This window comes from Typopeltis vanoorti, chromosome 10 (genome assembly GCF_054136105.1).
Source record: "Typopeltis vanoorti isolate ZY-2024b chromosome 10, IOZ_Tvanoo_1.0, whole genome shotgun sequence".
Classification (NCBI taxonomy): Eukaryota; Metazoa; Arthropoda; class Arachnida; order Uropygi; family Thelyphonidae; genus Typopeltis; species Typopeltis vanoorti.
Genome location: NC_143558.1, coordinates 48,673,870 through 48,692,362, shown reverse-complemented (window position 1 = coordinate 48,692,362; position 18,493 = coordinate 48,673,870). Strand labels below are relative to the sequence as shown.

At 34.8% G+C, this 18,493-nt stretch overlaps 1 protein-coding gene across 1 annotated transcript in view; it reads left to right on the top strand.

Moving 5' to 3' along the window:
* Positions 1–18,493, top strand: part of Ranbp21 (exportin-5-like protein Ranbp21) — a 425,699-nt gene that overhangs the window by 44,362 nt on the left and 362,844 nt on the right. Inside the window, exon 4 of the mRNA XM_090399635.1 lies at positions 14,761–14,833. Coding sequence (XP_090255761.1) covers positions 14,761–14,833 — 73 coding nt within the window. The remainder of the gene's footprint in view (positions 1–14,760; positions 14,834–18,493) is intronic.

Genomic DNA, 18,493 nt, shown 5'->3' with positions numbered 1-18,493 from the left:
CCAACCACTATTTCTGTCTCTCTGTGCCTTTTCTGCAGGTATTTTCATAGGTGCTGTTCTGTTCTGTTCTGTTGAACTGGCTAACCTAGCTCTGTATATCCATAAATGCATGAGCAGCTGCTGCTTATTCATATCTAGAAATTCTGTATTCCCCCACACAGTTTTTTCTGTATTTATATCCAGTAATTCTGTATTCCCCACACACTGGATGTTGTAGTCCTTAAGGACTACAACATCCAGTTAAAACATTTCAGTAGGTACCTTCTATCTTCTTGCCCATACCTACACATGGCACTGATGTACTATAGGTTTCACAACCTCTCATATCTGGAATTGATATTTAAAAAAAAAAGGGGGGGGGGCTACCAGATGTGTTTAGTGTTACTTTGTGGTGGTGAAGAAAACTGGGAGTACCTGAAGCAAAACAAGTCCACACAGTCTGAAATTAAATTGCTAGAAAAGAAAACAAACAGTAGGTGAAACATATTGAGTAACCACACTCATGGCCAAATCACTATGAATAATGATATTATTAAGAATGGTTCTCCAGGGAGTCCAAGGACTTATTGAAGAAGGATCAGTTTAGACACTCATACTTATACTCATATCTATCATATTTGTCCTTGAACACCTTCACCAAAGATGCACTCACAACAGCTAATGATAGTCCTTTCCACACACACCACCAAAAAAGAACCTGAACCTCACATGCTTCCTAACTATATCCCTGGCCAGCTTCTGGGGGATGACCCTGGGCTGTACTTCTACCAGCCATAAGCTATAGAATCCCCTCTGTGTATACTCTAAAATTTCCGATCTTGCATGTTTCTGTATCTCCTATATTTTCCATCTATTTTTCAAACTTTCAAGACCATATTCTCTCATTCTGTCCTCATATGCACAATTCCAAAACCTGACTTGTATAGGATATCTGCTATCTAACAATATTTGATTATCTTACATTAATTTTTTTAGCATGGCCAAATTTGATAAAATAATTAAATAAAAAGTCAGCTGTGCCATTTTTGTTTTATAGTGTGTGCTTCCACTTTCTTTTTGAGAGCCAACTATTTCAAAGAGAAATAGTTGCTTAATACTACAGATTCGTACCTGGGATATTATTATTATGATAAATATGATATTATGATAATTAAGAGATTGAGTGAAAGACAAAGGAAATTCAAAAATAATATATTTATTTACATATAATATTAGTGTAGATTTTTCTGTATCATCTTAAATGGTGTCAGTAAAATATTTGTTTCACAAGCACTGTATACAACTTTGCATTTCAAATAAACTTATCTCCTAAAGAGAATATAAGGACCCAGTTAAAGAACATAAACATTACATATGATTCCTTCACTTCAAAATCACAGGATTTTGTGAGAATACACAAACTTTAAATTCATAATAACAGTTGCTTCAGATGTCAATAATGGCCATAAAATATAAATTTCTTAACTCATAACTGTTTTTCCTCTAAAACAAAAAAATTATTTTTGTATAATCTTTCTTAAAAAAAGAACGTATTTCTTTCATATCTTCTTCTTTGCAGTATCAGTTCCTTTCCTACTTCTTTAGAATATGAAGATAATTTTAAAGCTCCCAGTTTCTTCAGGAAGCTTCATCTTTATCCTTAAATACAAAAAGTTCTGCTCTTACGGGTTTATAGCGCTTATCTGGAATATGCTTTCTGCATATGGTATTAAAAAGGAAATGTGTCTGTGTCTTTACTTCTCCTGAAGCATCGGACAAACTGTATAATCACTTTTATCTCACAATTTTACTTCATCTAAAGGAAATTCATCTGTTAATTTTGGGATAACTATTTGTTTCCCTCATAACACTTATCCACCTTTTTGGCTTAATAAATTCCTTAAAACTATTTTCTCCTTCCAACTCCCTTTTAAAATGTTGTCTCTTTCTTGTTCTAATGAATGTAACAGCTGTTCTATTTTTCTCTCTCGCACTCATTCAACTTCCTCTTTGGAAGTAGTACGATGTTCATGGCACACTACTATCTGACACAGTAATCAACAAGGCAGTGAGGTGAAGGATGCTTGTAAACAAGTCAGCAGTTCTTCATTGACATGAAGCCATTGAAAGTTCAATCATTTCTTCTCTCAAGTTTATGTTACAGAAATAAAAAAAACTACACTAGAGGTGAGTTTTTTTACAAATAAAAATATTATAATCAAATACTTTTTGATGGGCCATAAGTAACAAAGCTTTCTTATATTAACATTTCTAATTATTACAAGTAATAATGCATTTTTCTGCTATACATTTTTGTAAAAGTTTAACTACCATATTTGCCGGCGTATCAGACGCGCCCCTTTTTTGTACACATTTTTAGGAAAAAAAACTTTATCACTGAATATTATAATGAATTTATAGTATTTCAAATATAAAGTAATAAGTAGGTCTACTTTCAACAAATACCTAATCTAACTAGGAAACAGTACCCGCCTTTTAATCTGCTTCGTTAAAACCCAGAAATTCATTTCCAGAGCTAAATAAGAGACACTTGAAACTTCTTCAAAATCAGAATCTGAGTGCTCATACAACAAATTGTGCTCTGTGCCATCCAGTACATTACTAATGCCACACTTCTTAAATGACTACTGTCTCAGTTTTCACAGCATCCCATGAAGCTTTGACCCGTTCACAAACTTTGACCCACTTACAAACTTGCAAAATGCTAGGTCTCTTCCTTCTTCCTGATGGCAAAATCTCAAAATCTGAAGACTGCATCCAGCAGTCTTCTGGATGCAGTGTTCCACTTCCCCTTAAATGGTTTATTAATACAGATATCTAAAGGTTGAAGCTGACTAGTTTACACCACCTGGAATTACAACTGAGTTTTCAATTCCTTGAGTTTATTTTTAACATCTTCTGTTCTGTGAGAATGAAACTGATCCCATACTAGCAGGGCAGGCTTCTTCAATGGTCTGCCAGAGTGCATAGACCAAATGTTATCTATCCATAACTGGAATACTAGAATATATTCCAGTAACAGGAATACATACGTAACTGGAATGCTCTCACACACACCGCAAGGAAGCAAGAAAGAAATCACGTAACTCGGAACAGAGAAAATTTCCAGAAATGAAAGTAATAAAAAAACTGAGTATCAGTGTATAAGACGCACCCTGTTTTTCTGACCTATTTTCAAAGAAAAAAAGTGTGTCTTATACGCTGGCAAATACGGTATATGATAAATAATAAAAAAACATAAGTTATTCTTTGCTTTTTATTTAATTATTTTATCAAATTCGGTCATCACTGCTAAAAAAAATCATGTAAGATACTCAGATATTGCTAGATAGCTTTCTATATTTCCTACATTCTCCATCTATTTTTAAACTTTCAAGACCACATTCCCTCAGTCTATCCTCATATGTACAATTCCATAGGCTAGTTATCATCTCTGCTTACCTTACTGCTAGATCTTTTCAACAGTCTCCCTTCTTTGTGGAACATAGGTAACTATATCTGTGCATGATAGTCCAGATGTTGTCTAATCAAAGCCTTGTGAGCGGAGAATAACTTCATTCCTATGACTTAAGTGTTCCCTTTAACAGTACATTAGCTGATGCAGTGCTTAGCTACCTTATTGTTATAGTCTAAACTTTAACTTACTGTCAGTGGCAACACCCCCCCCCCCCCCAGTCTCAAGCTTCATTGACCGCTTTCAACAAATTCCCATTAATATAATACTCTACCTGCAACATGTTCTCTTGGTTCCCTGTGAGTGCAAGGCATAAATTTGCATCAAAACAAATAGCCTTGCAATTGGCAAGATTGAACTTATATTCACTATCATTTGCCTATATAACCAATCTGTTTAACTCAACCTTCAGAGATTCTGTATCGGATATGTCCCTTGTCTCCCTCCCTAGCATCTTGCATATAACTGGATATCACACACAAGCCCTTCCCCAATATTATTAATATAAACCACATCTCATTAACATAGCATCCAAGCTAAAAACACGAAATAATACACTGCAAAAACTATGCGGAACAACTTGGGGTGCCTCAGCAACAGTGCTTTGATGCATTGCTCTTGATCTTGTTTACTCCGCAGCTGAATACTGCTCACCCGTATGGCTGAACAGCGCCCATGTGCATTTGGTTGATGCTCAGCTTAACACCATATGCGCCTTATTTCTGGAACTGTGAAATCAACTCCAACCTACTGGCTCCCAGTGTTAAGCAACATCACACATCAACATATCCAACTTTCTTCTACATGAATACAGAAAAATCATGGAAATCCAAAATCTTCCAATCCACAAAGACATCCCATTCCTAGAAATAAACAGGCTAAAGTCAAGGCACCCTCCAATCTTAAAGGCGAAAAATCTTGCAGAGACAAGTTTCAACATGAAGGAGAAGTGGAAAGAGTCCTGGTGTAACACTTCAACAGGGGACTTCCATGAATTAGTGGACCCAACACAGATGCCTTCGGGTTTTGACCTACCTCGGAAAACTTGGTCTTCCCTTAACCAAATCTGCACCAATCATGGGAGATGTGCAGACCACCTTTACAAATGGGGCATGATTGCCTCACCCAGGTGCGACTGTGGATCATCCCACCAGACAAATAATCATATTACAGTAGAATGTGCCCAACGTGAATACAATGGAAACCTGTTGGACTTCATCCATGCTACACTAAGTGCAGTTGACTGGATAATCAACCTAGACATACAGTTGTAGCCTATTCTTGATATTCACTTTATATAATAATAGACATATGTACAATAATAAGACATAATACAGTCATAAAAGAGATAGTATTTTCACTAAAAACACGTAATAATCACAGTAACGACTATTTAATTCGTAAATATTTCATCCCAAGTATAGTTCACCCACAGATTAGAGAGCCTTTGACACTTCTGTGCATGTCTCAAAAACAAGAATCCATTCCGATAAAGGGTAATCAGTCCATATTGTCGGGGTGAGTTGATTATTATTACACATCAGAAAATTAACTTCTGTTTTATGATCATTGTAGTTAACTATGTTTCTTGTATAAAAGTTGGAAAATTTTACGTATAAAGCACATGATTTTGCATGTTGGCGACTAATTCGTACATCCTTCATTTCTGTCATCCTTTCAGTATGAATCGACTATTCTTGGCAAGTTTCCAAGTGAAGATCTCTAAAGCGTGGGCATACTATATCTTGGGACATCATCAGTACAGTAGTTTAAACAATACTAGGAATAACATACAGTTAGGGCACATGATTACAATCGAATCTCAATATGCATTCAGTAATGTGTTATAGAAGTAAATTAAATATAACTGGAAAAAAAAAATTTGAAAAAAAAAAAAAATAAAATATATATATATACAGTCATACCCTGACTTACGTGAATCCGGAGTTACGCAGTTTCATATATGTACGTATTCCCGTCCCACTTCACGCCTCACCACTAGTCGTATCTTTCCGACGGCGCCCACATTCACCAGTGTCGCACATGCTGTGAACAAGCACTGACGTGTTTCGCGCAGTCTCCATTCATACACGATTTTTATAGTCTACAAACCTTGCGATTGTTTAATGTTATGTTCTTGATAAAAATTTTATCACATAAAAAATAATAATGTCATCCAAAAGAAGCAAGTCCGATTCTTCTACAACTAGCAAGAAAAGAAAAACATTGACTTTGGAAACAAAACTCAACATTATTAAGGATTTTGAAGGCGGAATGAAAATTTGTGAGCTAGCAAAGAAGTTTGATTGACAGGAATCCACAGTAAGAACAATCATAAAAGAAAGGTTTACAGATTTTGAAGGACATAGATTCTAACGAGGAATGAATTGTAGCCACAAGGTAAGGAATAAAAAAATCATTAGCTTGCTATGAAGAAATTTTGTGTGACAAGAAAAAGACATTATGCCGTCAGACGAATCTATTAGATTTTATGAGACCATTGACATCGAAATAACTTTCTTTTTTTTATGTACGAAAAACTTCAATTATGATTATATTTCTTAAAAAAATATAGGTGTTTTTGTAAATCTTTGGTTCCAATTAACTAATATTTTGTATGTTTGTATGCAAAATTATACCCAAGTTACGTGAATTCCACTTGCGCGCTTTTTGTTGGTCCCACCTACCTCTTAACTTCGGGCTATGACTGTGTATATATAAAGATTATTTTACACAATTTTGTATGACAATATCCCATACTTTAGGAATAGTAAGAATGTCGTTGCAGTTTAAATTTGGTCTGTGTAGTAGGGCTTCAGCACTTTCTTTATATAAACGTTCATATTTATATAAAGATCTGTGTAAAAGTTTCGACCTCTCCCAATGGATCCTATGGTTTGGATTTTCAACTCCATGTTCGGAGAGACCAGATTTCTGCGGTTTGAAAAGACCGTGGTTTAACGTATTTGATAAGTCTGATTCTAGTTCCGTAATCACAGAATTACGTTAAATCACGATCTGCTACAATTGATTATTATTGTCTCAAAGAATTCGGGGGAAAAAGCTTTTCATAAAAGCAATAATAATCTTCATAATAAATACCTTAATCTGCTGAATCGATCAAAAAAGATCACTAACAAATTACCAATGGAAAAATGGGTAGTCAATTTATCTAACCCTCCACTAACAACAGGCGAATTAAATGTTCTAGCAAGAGGTCATAAATTTGCGATTTCACCCAAATGTTTCCCATATCTAGATTTCATACATAACATAGAGAGAAACATCTGCCATCTTTCCAGTATTGAAGTCAACAGACTTCGTTTTGAGGTAGCAAAAGTAATCTACGATGCCAAACCTTCAGACTTAAATATCCCACCATCAGAATTGAAAGCTCTTACATCCTTAAAACGGAATAAAAATATAATCATTACCAGAGCTGACAAAGGGAATACCACTGTGGTTCTTGATACCAATTCATATGACCGAAAAATGAATTTATTACTCTGAGATTGTAATCTTATGCCAAACTGGATTATGATCCTACAAAACGTCAACTCAGAAAATTAAACAAGTTGCTTGATGAAACCTCCTCCTTAGATGAAGAAACAATTAAAAAACTCAAGACATGCCATGCTAGACCTCCCAGAATTTATGGCTTACCTAAGCTTCATAAAATTAATGTTCCTCTCAGACCAGTTGCAGATTCTATTAGCAGTCCAACTTACAAGTTATCAGGATTCTTATCTAACCTTCTCCATCCTTATATAGGCCACTCAGCCTCTTCAATAAAAGACTTCAACTGTTAAAAACTGATTTGTTAATTAGCTTCGACATTGTCTCCCTCTTCACAAACATTCCCCACAAAGAAACAGTAGAATTATTAACTCAAAAATTTCTTTCTGATATAGTTGAATTATTCAAATTTGTTATTACATCCGGTTACTTCACCTGGAAAGGTCAAACTTACAAACAAGAAGAAGGAACAGCAATGGGATCTCCTTTATCACCAAACTTAGCAAACCTGTTTCTAGAACACCTTGAAGAAAAAATATTCACTTTTGAACCCAAACCAAAAATTTGGTTACGATATGTCAACGAGGTATTTACAGTCTGGGATCATCCCGAACAGGAATTACAACTGTTTCTAGATAAAATAAACCTTTTTCATCCTCACATCAACTTTACGCTAGAAAAAGAATCTCCACAGGGGTATCTCCTTTCTGGATTTACACATTCAAAGAAAAGAAGACGGTTCCATCGCCACATCTGTCTATCGCAAGCCTACATTTTCAGGTCGCTACATTCACAATTCTTCCGCTCATCATCCATCTCAGAAATTTGGCATCATTAAATCACTAGTTTCCAGAGCACACAAATTCTGCTCCTCTGAAGAATCTCTAAACCAAGAACTAGAAATAATCAAAAATACAGCTATACTAAATGGATATAATCTTAAAACAACTCAAAAAATCATCAGTCACCTTCCCACACATCAACCCAGACAAGAAGTCCATTGGATTCCCATACCTTACATCAAAGGCATCTCCGAACATCTTTCAAAAATTATGAAGAAATACAATTTTGCCACTACTTACAAACCTATGAACCTAATCTATAACTTGTTACCTTCTCCTAAGGACAAACTCTTGTCTCTGATTTTACCTGGTGTTTATGAGATCCCATGCTCCTGCAAATTGTCTTCCTTTGGTCAGACAGGTAGGTCTGTTCAGAAACGCATCTCGGAACATCAAGACCATATTTGTCTTTTCAAACTGCAGAAATCTGGTCTCTCCCAACACGGAGTTGAAAATCCAAACCATAGAATCCATTGGGAGAAGTCGAAACTTTTACGCAGATCTTTATATAAATATGAACGTTTATATAAAGAAAGTGCTGAAGCCCTACTACACAGATCAAATTTAAACCGCAACGATGTTCTTACTATTTCTGAAGTATGGGAAATTGCCATACAAAATTGTGTAAAATAATCTTTATATATATATATATTTTATTATTTTTTTTAATTTTCTTTTTTTTTCTTTTTTTTTCTTTTTTTTTTTTTCAGTTATATTTAATTTACTTCTATAACACGTCACTGCACGCATATTGAGATTCCATTGTAATCATGTGCCCTAACTGTATGTTATTCCTAGTATTGTTTAAACTACTGTACTGATGATGTCCCAAGATACTTGGGATGAAATATTTACGAATTAAATAGTCATTCCTGTGGTTATTACGTGTTTTTTTAGTGATGAATTCACCACAGGTTTCGTTATATAAAAAGACAGTATTATGTCTTATTATTGTACATATGTCTATTATTATGTTCATATATATATATATACACACACACACCGTATTTTCCGGTGTATAAGACACACTTTTTTACCTTAAAAATTCATCTTAAAAATGGGATGCATCTTATATAATGAAGGTAAAGATTGTTTCCTCTTTTCAAAGTCATACTCACTCCCTTTTATGTTCCAAGATCTTTATAGGTGGTTAATGGTGCAATCAAATTGATGCATGACCTTCACGTGACTTCTAGCGCATCATTGGCTAAGAACGGGGAGTCCCTATTCAAGTTTCATAATATCTTATCCGAGTAATCAGTTACCGATGTTTATCAGTATTGAGTTGATGTGTTGAGATATTTTGTGTTCAGTTTGATATTTCTCCATAGAATTTAGTGATGGAAAAAAAAAGGCGACATTCATATACTTCAAATTGCAGGTTGTAAAATATGCGGAAGAATACGGGAATAGCGAAGCTGAACGACATTTTGGACCTCCGCCTACAGAAAACATTTTTTTAGGTTTCTTTCCAGAAAATTGTATTAAATTTCTTGGGTGCGTCTTATACATAGGAGCGTCTTATACACCGGAAAATACAGTATATAAAGGATTAATGTGATGTAACTTTTCATGTGTGAGCCATATGCTAAATAAAATAATTAATATAAAAGGTGAACAACAATGGCCCAAATATGGAACCTTGTGTACCACTGGTAACCCTTCCTCTCTTAGACACAGCACCTCCAAATGTCATTTTCTGATATCTGGAAGTAAACCAGTCTCCTATCCATGTTACAAGTTGATTTTGCACACCCATCTCTTTGAAATTGTATAATAACTTCTCTGAAATCCTGTCAAATGCCTTTGACAAAATCTAGAACTGCTGTGATATATCCATTTCCCTTTTCTAACTTTGCTGGCATTCTGTTATTGAAAGTGAGCAGATCTGTAAAGCAAAATCTATCTTTAACAGACTTATGCTATCTACTCTGGAGGACCTCAATAGTGTCTAGCCAACTTAGGATGCAATTCTTAATCATTCTTTCCAGCACTCTGATGACAGCATAAGAGATATCAGTTGGTTTGGAATTTGCTGTGTCATTCCTAGTGCCACAGTTGTATAATGGAACTGTCCTGCTCTCCTTCAACTCATTAGGAATCATGCATATTCTAAGACTCATGGACAGCCATGAGTCTTAGAATGCGCATGAATGTGCTACCTCTTATGCGCATTCTTTCGGTACTCATACCAGTATCCCATCTGTTCCAGCTGCTGTTTAAGTCAAGGTCAGTTTTAATACCTGTATCTTATCTACCTCTGTTCTTTTGTCCAATTTCATTCTACATCCATAGAACTGATGGGTTGCCAGGAATCTATACCTTACTGAAGTAAACACTTAACAATTTGGTTATTTCAGATGCTGTTGCTAGATCCACACTTGTGCCATCTATCACATGCTGCCTAATGTACTTATCCCTGAGTAATTCTATAAATTAATTTTCCCTTGTCTCATATTCTTTCTTTGCCCTCCAGTCTATCTCCATAGTTGAAGTCACTATAATTGTAATTTCCTTGTATCCATAAGAGCTGTCTTTGCAGTTCAGTCCCCTTCAGATGATCCTGGCTTGTAGCAACATCCAGTTGTGTATTTTGTCCTGTTAATCTCTATTTCACACCAAGCATTCTCATTCCCACTGCTGTATTATTCATACAACCATTGGAGGTTTCTCCTCTGATTGGATTTAATTCTTCTGCAGTCATTTTCAACACTCCCTTCCTTACTTATCTTGTCTGTCCTCCCTGAATAAATCAAGTCCATCACATTTTATTCTTATAACAATATCCTCTTCTGTCATCAGGTCACATTAATGTCTGGAATATTTGGTTTCACAATGCTGTAAGCTCCTCACCTTTGTACTAAAGAATTTATGGAGACATAAAAATGTGTTGGAGTAATTAGTTTACTTATAATTAAGAAAATAACACTCGACATTTCAACTTCTGTATTGAGGTCATCATCAGGAAAGCATACATATGCACGTAACACAAGTTGCATAACACCACACAAAAGTAAGATAAATGTAAATGCTTTGTTAATCATTTACCTTAGCCTGATCTCTGGCAAAAAAAAATAATAATAAATAAAAGTGTACAAAAATATAAATTAATAAAATAAATTTTTATACGTATCAGCATAATAATATACAGATAAAAAAAAAACCTCTGTAAATAGCTAAAAATAAAGTTTTATAGCAGAACTACATTAAACACATCTTTACAGTCCTCTTATATTAAGGTTTTCTTGTGTTGGAGTTCTGCCATCATGTTCTGGATGTTATATAGGTTGCAGATGGGTCCTCCAGATTCTTGAATTTTCTAATTTCCATCATTCTTGTTTAGATTCAAATGATGTTTCAGCATCTCACAAGCTTCCTTGAACTTTCTTTCAAACCAGGTTTTGGTGAGGTGTAGGAACTTGGTGTTTTTCCAGTTGATTCCGTGACATGTTTGAAGTGTGTGATTTGACAGGCTTGTTTTACCATAGTAGAGGAATTTAATGTGGTGTTTATGTTTGTCTTTTCTTATTGGGAAGGTGTGTCCTATTTTCCCCTGTGTAGAGTGTGTTGAAGGTGCACTGAATTTTGTAAACCACTGGGTGGGCAAGGTAAGTAAGGGGATCTTTGGATGAGCTGAGTATACTTCTTAATTTTGCAGGCAGTTTGAAGGTTGCCTTAATGTTGTATTTATGTAGTGCTCTATCTATTTTTTCTGATATTCCCCTAATGTATAGCATGGCTATGGCATTCTTGTAATATTTTTTTGCTTTTAATGGTATTATTATGGTGGATCTTGTGAACTGTTTTTTGTTGTACGCATTTTTTTATAAGCGTTTGGCTTATAATTTCATATTCCTCATTCAGTGTCTGTTCATTGGAGCAAATTGTTAGGGCTTCATGTTTGAGGGTGCTGATGTCCTAGTTTTTGTGTTGGATGGTGGTATGAATTTTTATGTATGTATTGGCATGTGTGTGTATGTAGGTTTGCGGTAGACTGTGAATGATAGGCAGCCGAGGGAAGACATGTGACCAGTGTGTCTAGAAAAGGAAGAGAGTTATTGTTTTCAATCTTGATGGTAAATTGGATACATTTGCGTTGTTTGTTCAGGTGGTTTAGGAATGTATTTAATGTTTCACAGTTGTGGAGCCTGAGACTGTGAATGATAAGCAGCCCGAGGGAAGACATGCGACCAGTGTGTCTAGAAAAGGAAGAGAGTTATTGTTTTCAATCTCGATGGTAAATTGGATACATTTGCGTTGTTTGTTCAGGTGGTTTAGGAATGCATTTAATGTTTCACAGTTGTGGAGCCAAATAGTGAAAATATCATCAACATATCTGAGCGAGATGTTGGGCTTTAGATTTACTGAATCCAGAGCTTGCTGCTCAAAATCTTCCATATAAAAGTTGGCTACAGGGGAGGTTTTCAGCCCATGACCATATCTTTTTTTTTTTGCAGGTAGAAATTATTTTGCCACACAAAATTCCTGGAGTGAAGTACTTGGGCAAAAAGAAGGCCGTGACATTGGGCTGAAATGTGTTCTGTAAACTAATAAATCTTCGTCATCGAATGTAATGTTTTTAATTTTGTTTATGAAGTGTTGTATATTTTTTATGTAGGAGGGAAATGAGCTACCAACTCCTTGAGTTGGTACATCAATGGTTAGTAGGTCAATAACATAAATAATGATAAAATAAAAATTAGTTCTACACATTGTAAAATCTCTCACGATAAATTTTTTTATTTTAATTTCCGAGATCAATTTTACAGAGGTTTCTGGATATATAGAAGTTAGAAATAATAATGTATTAAAATGATTGTTATACCTCTACTGTAAAATGCATAAATTAATGTATATAGAAGTATATGTAAAACAGAAAGTTAGGGATTAACCTGATTAGCGATGACAAAGTAAGAATGAAAGTTTGCAGTCATATAGAAACATGCCCCAAGAATGGAGGGAGCCGAAATGACGTTATCGTGCTTGTGGGTAATCCGGAAACTACATCAGAAGAACAAAGGATTAGCTACGATATAAAAGGGCTCTAGGCTCTTGGTTTTTTGTCATCTCCAGACTTTGGTTCCAGGTACCTGACCCCAGTGGGGGGGGGGGAGGAGAGGCCATTATTTTGATATATTTCCTGTAGCTGTAAGGACATGCTGCGAGAGTGTGGTTATCCATTACAGATTATGGTAACTTCAGCTGTTCCACCTAGTTTCCTGGAGAATCAATCTAAAGCTTTCCTGGAAAACTACAGCAGAACCACCTGGATTGTCCAGACAGCAGCCAGTACCCAGGAAGGAATGCAACGCCAAGCAAAACTGAGGTTTGTCCAAGTTGATAGAACTGTGTTTGTGAAAGAAAAAAAAAACTTTGTTAATGTCTTAAAAGCTTGTAACTAAGAATTATGTGTGCTTACAAAAAAGTTAGTATTTAGTTAGTTAATTAGTAGCGACAATTAGAAGGAAACGAATGTTAACCTATATGTGTTGTGGATGAAGTTTAGCTAAGTTTTAAGTAAGAAGCAACTACATGTCCAGTTAGATAACTGTGCTGTGACAGGGTTAGCCAAGTATCGTGTGTGTGTGTAATGTTCAGTTATATATGTTGCCTACTGTTTATGTAATAGGCCTTAGAGAGTTAATATCTCCTAATTGTGTGTGTTTGTACCATTTTTACTGAGTTAAAATGAAATCTTTTGTTTGTGTAACCATCGTGCTTGATCTATTTGCCAATGCAAATAGATCAAGCACGATCTCCAAAAAAATTAGCGAGCCTGTTTAAGTAAGAATTGCCACGACTAGCTATAAAGGATTGTATACGTTATGTTTAATCTTGTATATGTTCCATACTTAAGTTCTTAAGCTTAATTTATAATTTAGAATGGCGCAGTCATAAAAAAAAATTGTTTTCTAAATTACATTGTTTAAGAGTTGGTAACCTGCTTATCATGAATAGACTGAAAACAAAGGTCATTCGTCAGTCATTGTATATGGTGCAATACAGACATATAGAGGATTATAAAGGATTAATAATGGGGGTCTATATTAAGCAGAGTATAGTTTTATTTGAGTAAAGTAGAAGAAATAAGTAAGGCCTAAAGTGCATGTATAAAAGGAAACAAAGGTGCAGCAGCAGACATAATTATTTTACAATGATGCAAAAGATGTTATTTTACAACATAATTAAATGCACTCAGATTAATTATTAATTAAAAACTTATACAATTCATTATTAGCAAGAATAAATACGTTTTGTGAACAGCACTGATTGTTTTATATTTAATATTTCATCGGATGAATGAAAAGTTTTTGTATATATGGTAGATTAGAAAGATGAATGCTGTATAAGATTATTTTTTAGGTACAAAAGTTATTAAGGGAACTGATATTCAAGAAATGGATAATATTGCCATCCATATCATTATTCATTCTGTTCAGAAAAAGAACCAAACACCAAAGGTCCATCATCTGTTGTGGCTTCTCTTGAGGCTGTACTTCTCTCTAGCCATCAGCTGCCACAACTGAAGAAAGGCTGGATAAAAATTCACAAAAATATGAGGCAGTAAACCATTATGTACATTGCAGTATTATAGACACTTAATAAATTGCTGTTGGTAATGACTGCTGCTGTTTGATTGTGGCTTTAGGATTATCAACATTACTGTATTTTATGTTGTCTTGTTTCATCAGACTACATCTCTTTCAAATATAAGAAAAACCTAGCTGCTTCGCTCGTTATGCCTCAGATAATGATGGTGATGGAGACTTTTTTTTTTTCTTGAAAGATGCCAGCTCATGGGCTACTGGGTTAGAACATTGTAGACCCTTACATTTAGGCAATGACATTTTCATTCATCCTCTAATATATAGAATTTCATTAATAAAATTTTTTATTACAAAAGTTTTGAGCATGTCATATTTACATATTTTTTATGTGTTTGTGTAGGTTTAAATGGGACAGATTAGATCACAATGAAAAGTTGTATATAAAAGACAATGTAATGCAGTTACTATCATCTGTAAGTATCATTTATGTTCTCTTTTAAAAGCTGACATTTGCAGTAGCAATGAGTACTTGAATGGAGGAAAGATATTTCAGTTTCATTTTGATTTTAAATGCAGATTTTCTTATAAAGTGGGATTTTTTTTTTTTAATAGAAGTGATTAAAAAAAAAGAGAAAACCTACAAAGTTTTTATAAAAATGCATATGTACACACACACACACACACACACTCACTCACTCACTCTCTCTCTCTCTCTCTCTCTCATTGCTATCGTCAAATTCCTGATATGTGCCCTCAAGCAGACCATACATACAGTATAAATATACAAATTATGTTTAACATCATCGTTAGGCAGAATGAAACAAAAGTCACAGAAGTTCATGGTGATTGTTATGCAGTTTAGTTCTCTTAAATTAAATTAATAATAATAATAAAAAAAAAGAAAGAAACAATATTACACGATTTAACAATATAATATATGCTGTTTTTTGTTGTACGAAGTTTTAACAGTTGAAAAGATGTACCTCTCTTTTTTGTTTTTAAATAGGAACTGTTTTAGAAAAAACAAACAAATTTTAACAGGTTATTAAATTCTCCTATATTAAAAAAATGTCTGTCTATGGCATTATATTAGGAGATATCTACCCGAATATTGAATGAATGAGGATGAGTTGGCAATTTGGGATTTAGCTAACCAAATTATATTCTTGTTGACTGAAACCCAGACAAATGATGGTTAACTGTGGTGGATTAAATAACACTCCCCCCCCCCCACCCCCCACCACCACCACTATTTTTGTGAGAGAACCAGGGCAAACACTGAAAAAGTCAGCTCCTGAAAGAAACGCCAAATGACCAGCAGCAGCAGAGTTCAAAATTAGTACCTTCAGTGTAAAAGGTATCGATGGGGAAACAAGTGGAACTGGCAGAAGAATTCTAGAAGTAACAAGTCAATTTACTTGGTGTTGCCAAAACAAAGAAGAGAAAAACAGGTGAAATTCTTCTAAATAATATATGTTATAGTCAGGCAGTAATGATCAGGAAAAGGAAGAGTAGCTCTAGTATTCAGCACTAAATATGGGAATAATCTTGAACAGCAGTCAGTATTAAGTGGAATGATGGTAGGCAGTAATGTAAGCATAAAAATGTCTCATTTGACAAAAAGACATTTTTGTGCTTACAGTCCACAAGAGTGGACACAAGTGTATACAGGAGTTTCGAAATAGGAAGTGATCACCATTTAGTTTTGAGGGAGATAAAACTGCATATCATTGAAAATAAAAGTTATGTGAAAGTTTAAAAATAAAACAGTTTTCAGAATTGAACTACAGAATCAAATAAACAAACATTTTTCAAGAAAAAATTAGAGTTGGAAGATGAGAATAAAATTTTGAAGACTCATTGGCAAATTCTGAAGAAAACATTCATTGATTCAGATGGGGAAACACGTGGTGAAGTTATTTGTCATCATCATCAAATTCCTGAGATATTTTGATAGTACTACATAAAGAACTTACATTATTACTAACTTCCTATCAACAATTTTTCCTCCAAATCAATCTGTTACCTGTCAAGACTCCAACGTTTTAAGATCTTATATTTCTGTCTTCTAAGGCACTTTTTTACTGTATCAATCCACCTATATGTTGGTCTTCCTCTGGGTCTTTTCCCCACCAACCTGGCAGAGAACACTTGTTTTGCTAATCTTTCCTCTCCATTCTGTTTAAGTGACCATACCAGCTGAGTTCTATTAACACATTCTTGGATGCTAACAACGTGAAGTTCTTTCCTAATATCCTCATTTTTAATATGATATTGCCATTGATACCATCTGATCATGTCCCTAATCTTTCTCAGGACTCTCATATATGTGGTCTCTAGTCTTTGGTCAAATAAAACACTTGACCAGAGACCTTAGATATGAGAGTCCTGAGAAAGATTAGGGACGTGAACAGATGGCATCAATGGCAATATCATATTAAAAATGAGGATATTAGGAAAGAAGTTAACATTGTTAGAATCCAGGAATGTGTTGATAGAGCTAATCTCAGGTGGTATGGTCACTTAAAAAGAATGGGGGAGGTTATGTTTCATTAAAGCATATCAAAAGTTCTTGCAAGTAAATCAGCTTGTGCTCTGAAAGAATACAGATAAAAATCACCAACGAAGTATTGTGTTAAATTAGCTAAACAGAAGTCATGGGAGTCTGGTAAAAACCTAGACAATAGATATCGCAGAAGTGACAAAATGTTCTGGAGGCTATTGAAAAAGTTTAGAAATGAAGGAGAGATACTGTAAAAGAAATCAGAAATGATACAGGTGGCATGAAAACTGAAGGTAAAGATATTCCAGATGTCTGGGGTAATTAGTTTGTAAGATTGCTAAATGAAACAAGAAGTGATAGAAAATTGATGTTGATATCCTTCTCATAATTTGATGGGAAGTATGAGGATGATCTGAAAAGTTCTCGGCCTCGACCATAGATGGCAACACTATCGGCAAGATTTTTTTTTTTTAAGTTGGTACATCTGTCATAAGCATCCATGTGAAATTGCAAGTCATTCTATCAAGTAGTTTGTTTTATACAGCTGTCTGAAGCAAAAGTGTTGTCTGTATTCCTTGAAATGGATAAAATTGAGTATCGTGCGGTTATAAAATTCTTTGTAAAAAAAGGTTTAATGCTAAAAGAAATTCATTTGAAGTTCATAAAAGTTTATGGGCACTCTTCTCCTTTGTTGTTGACAATTAAGAAATGGGCTGCCAAGTTTAAAGATGGCTGTATAGTTCGCCCACTGATTAGAGATCCTTTGACACTTCTGCGCATCTCAGAAAAAAAGGAGAATCCATTCCGATAATAGGGTAATCAGTCCGTATTGTGGGATGAGTTGTTTATTATTACTGGTCGAAAAATTAACTTCTCTTTTATGATTATTGTAGTTAACTATGTTGCTTGTATAACAGTTGGAAAATTTTACATATAAAGCACATGATTTCGCGTGTTGGCGCCCAATTTGGACGTCCTTCATTTCTTTCTCCCCTTCAGCATGAATCGACTATTCTTGGAAAGACGCGAAGCAGGGACCTACAAATGGTGGGCGAACTATACCAGCCTTGAAGATGATCCACACGAAGGACTTCCAAAAAGTGTAACAACACCAGAAATCATTGATCAAGTGCACGATATGGTATTGGATGACCAGCACGTGAAATTGCTGAGACTATAGGCATTTCAAAAGAACGTGTAAGATATATTTTGCATGAAGAATTGCAAATGAAAAAGTTTTGCACAAGATAGGTGCCGTGCTTGCTCACAGAAGATGAACACACTCATATAGAAATCTCTGAACAGTGCTTGGAGCATTTTAACAAGAATAAAACTGATTTTGTGTGTCAATTTATTACTATGGATGAGATCTGGATTCACCATTACACACCAGAATCCAAACAGTAGTCAAAGCAGTGGACAGAAGCAGGTTGTTCAGTGCCAAAGAAGACAATGTCGGTTCCATCAGCAGAAAGGTCATGTCATCGGTGTTTTGGGGATGCATTTTGTTTATTAATTATCTTGAAAAGGGTAAAACAATAACCGGGGAATATTATTTTGATCTTTTAAGATGACTAGACAAAAAAATTTGTGAGAAAAGACCCGGTTTGCAGAAGAAGAAAAATCATCT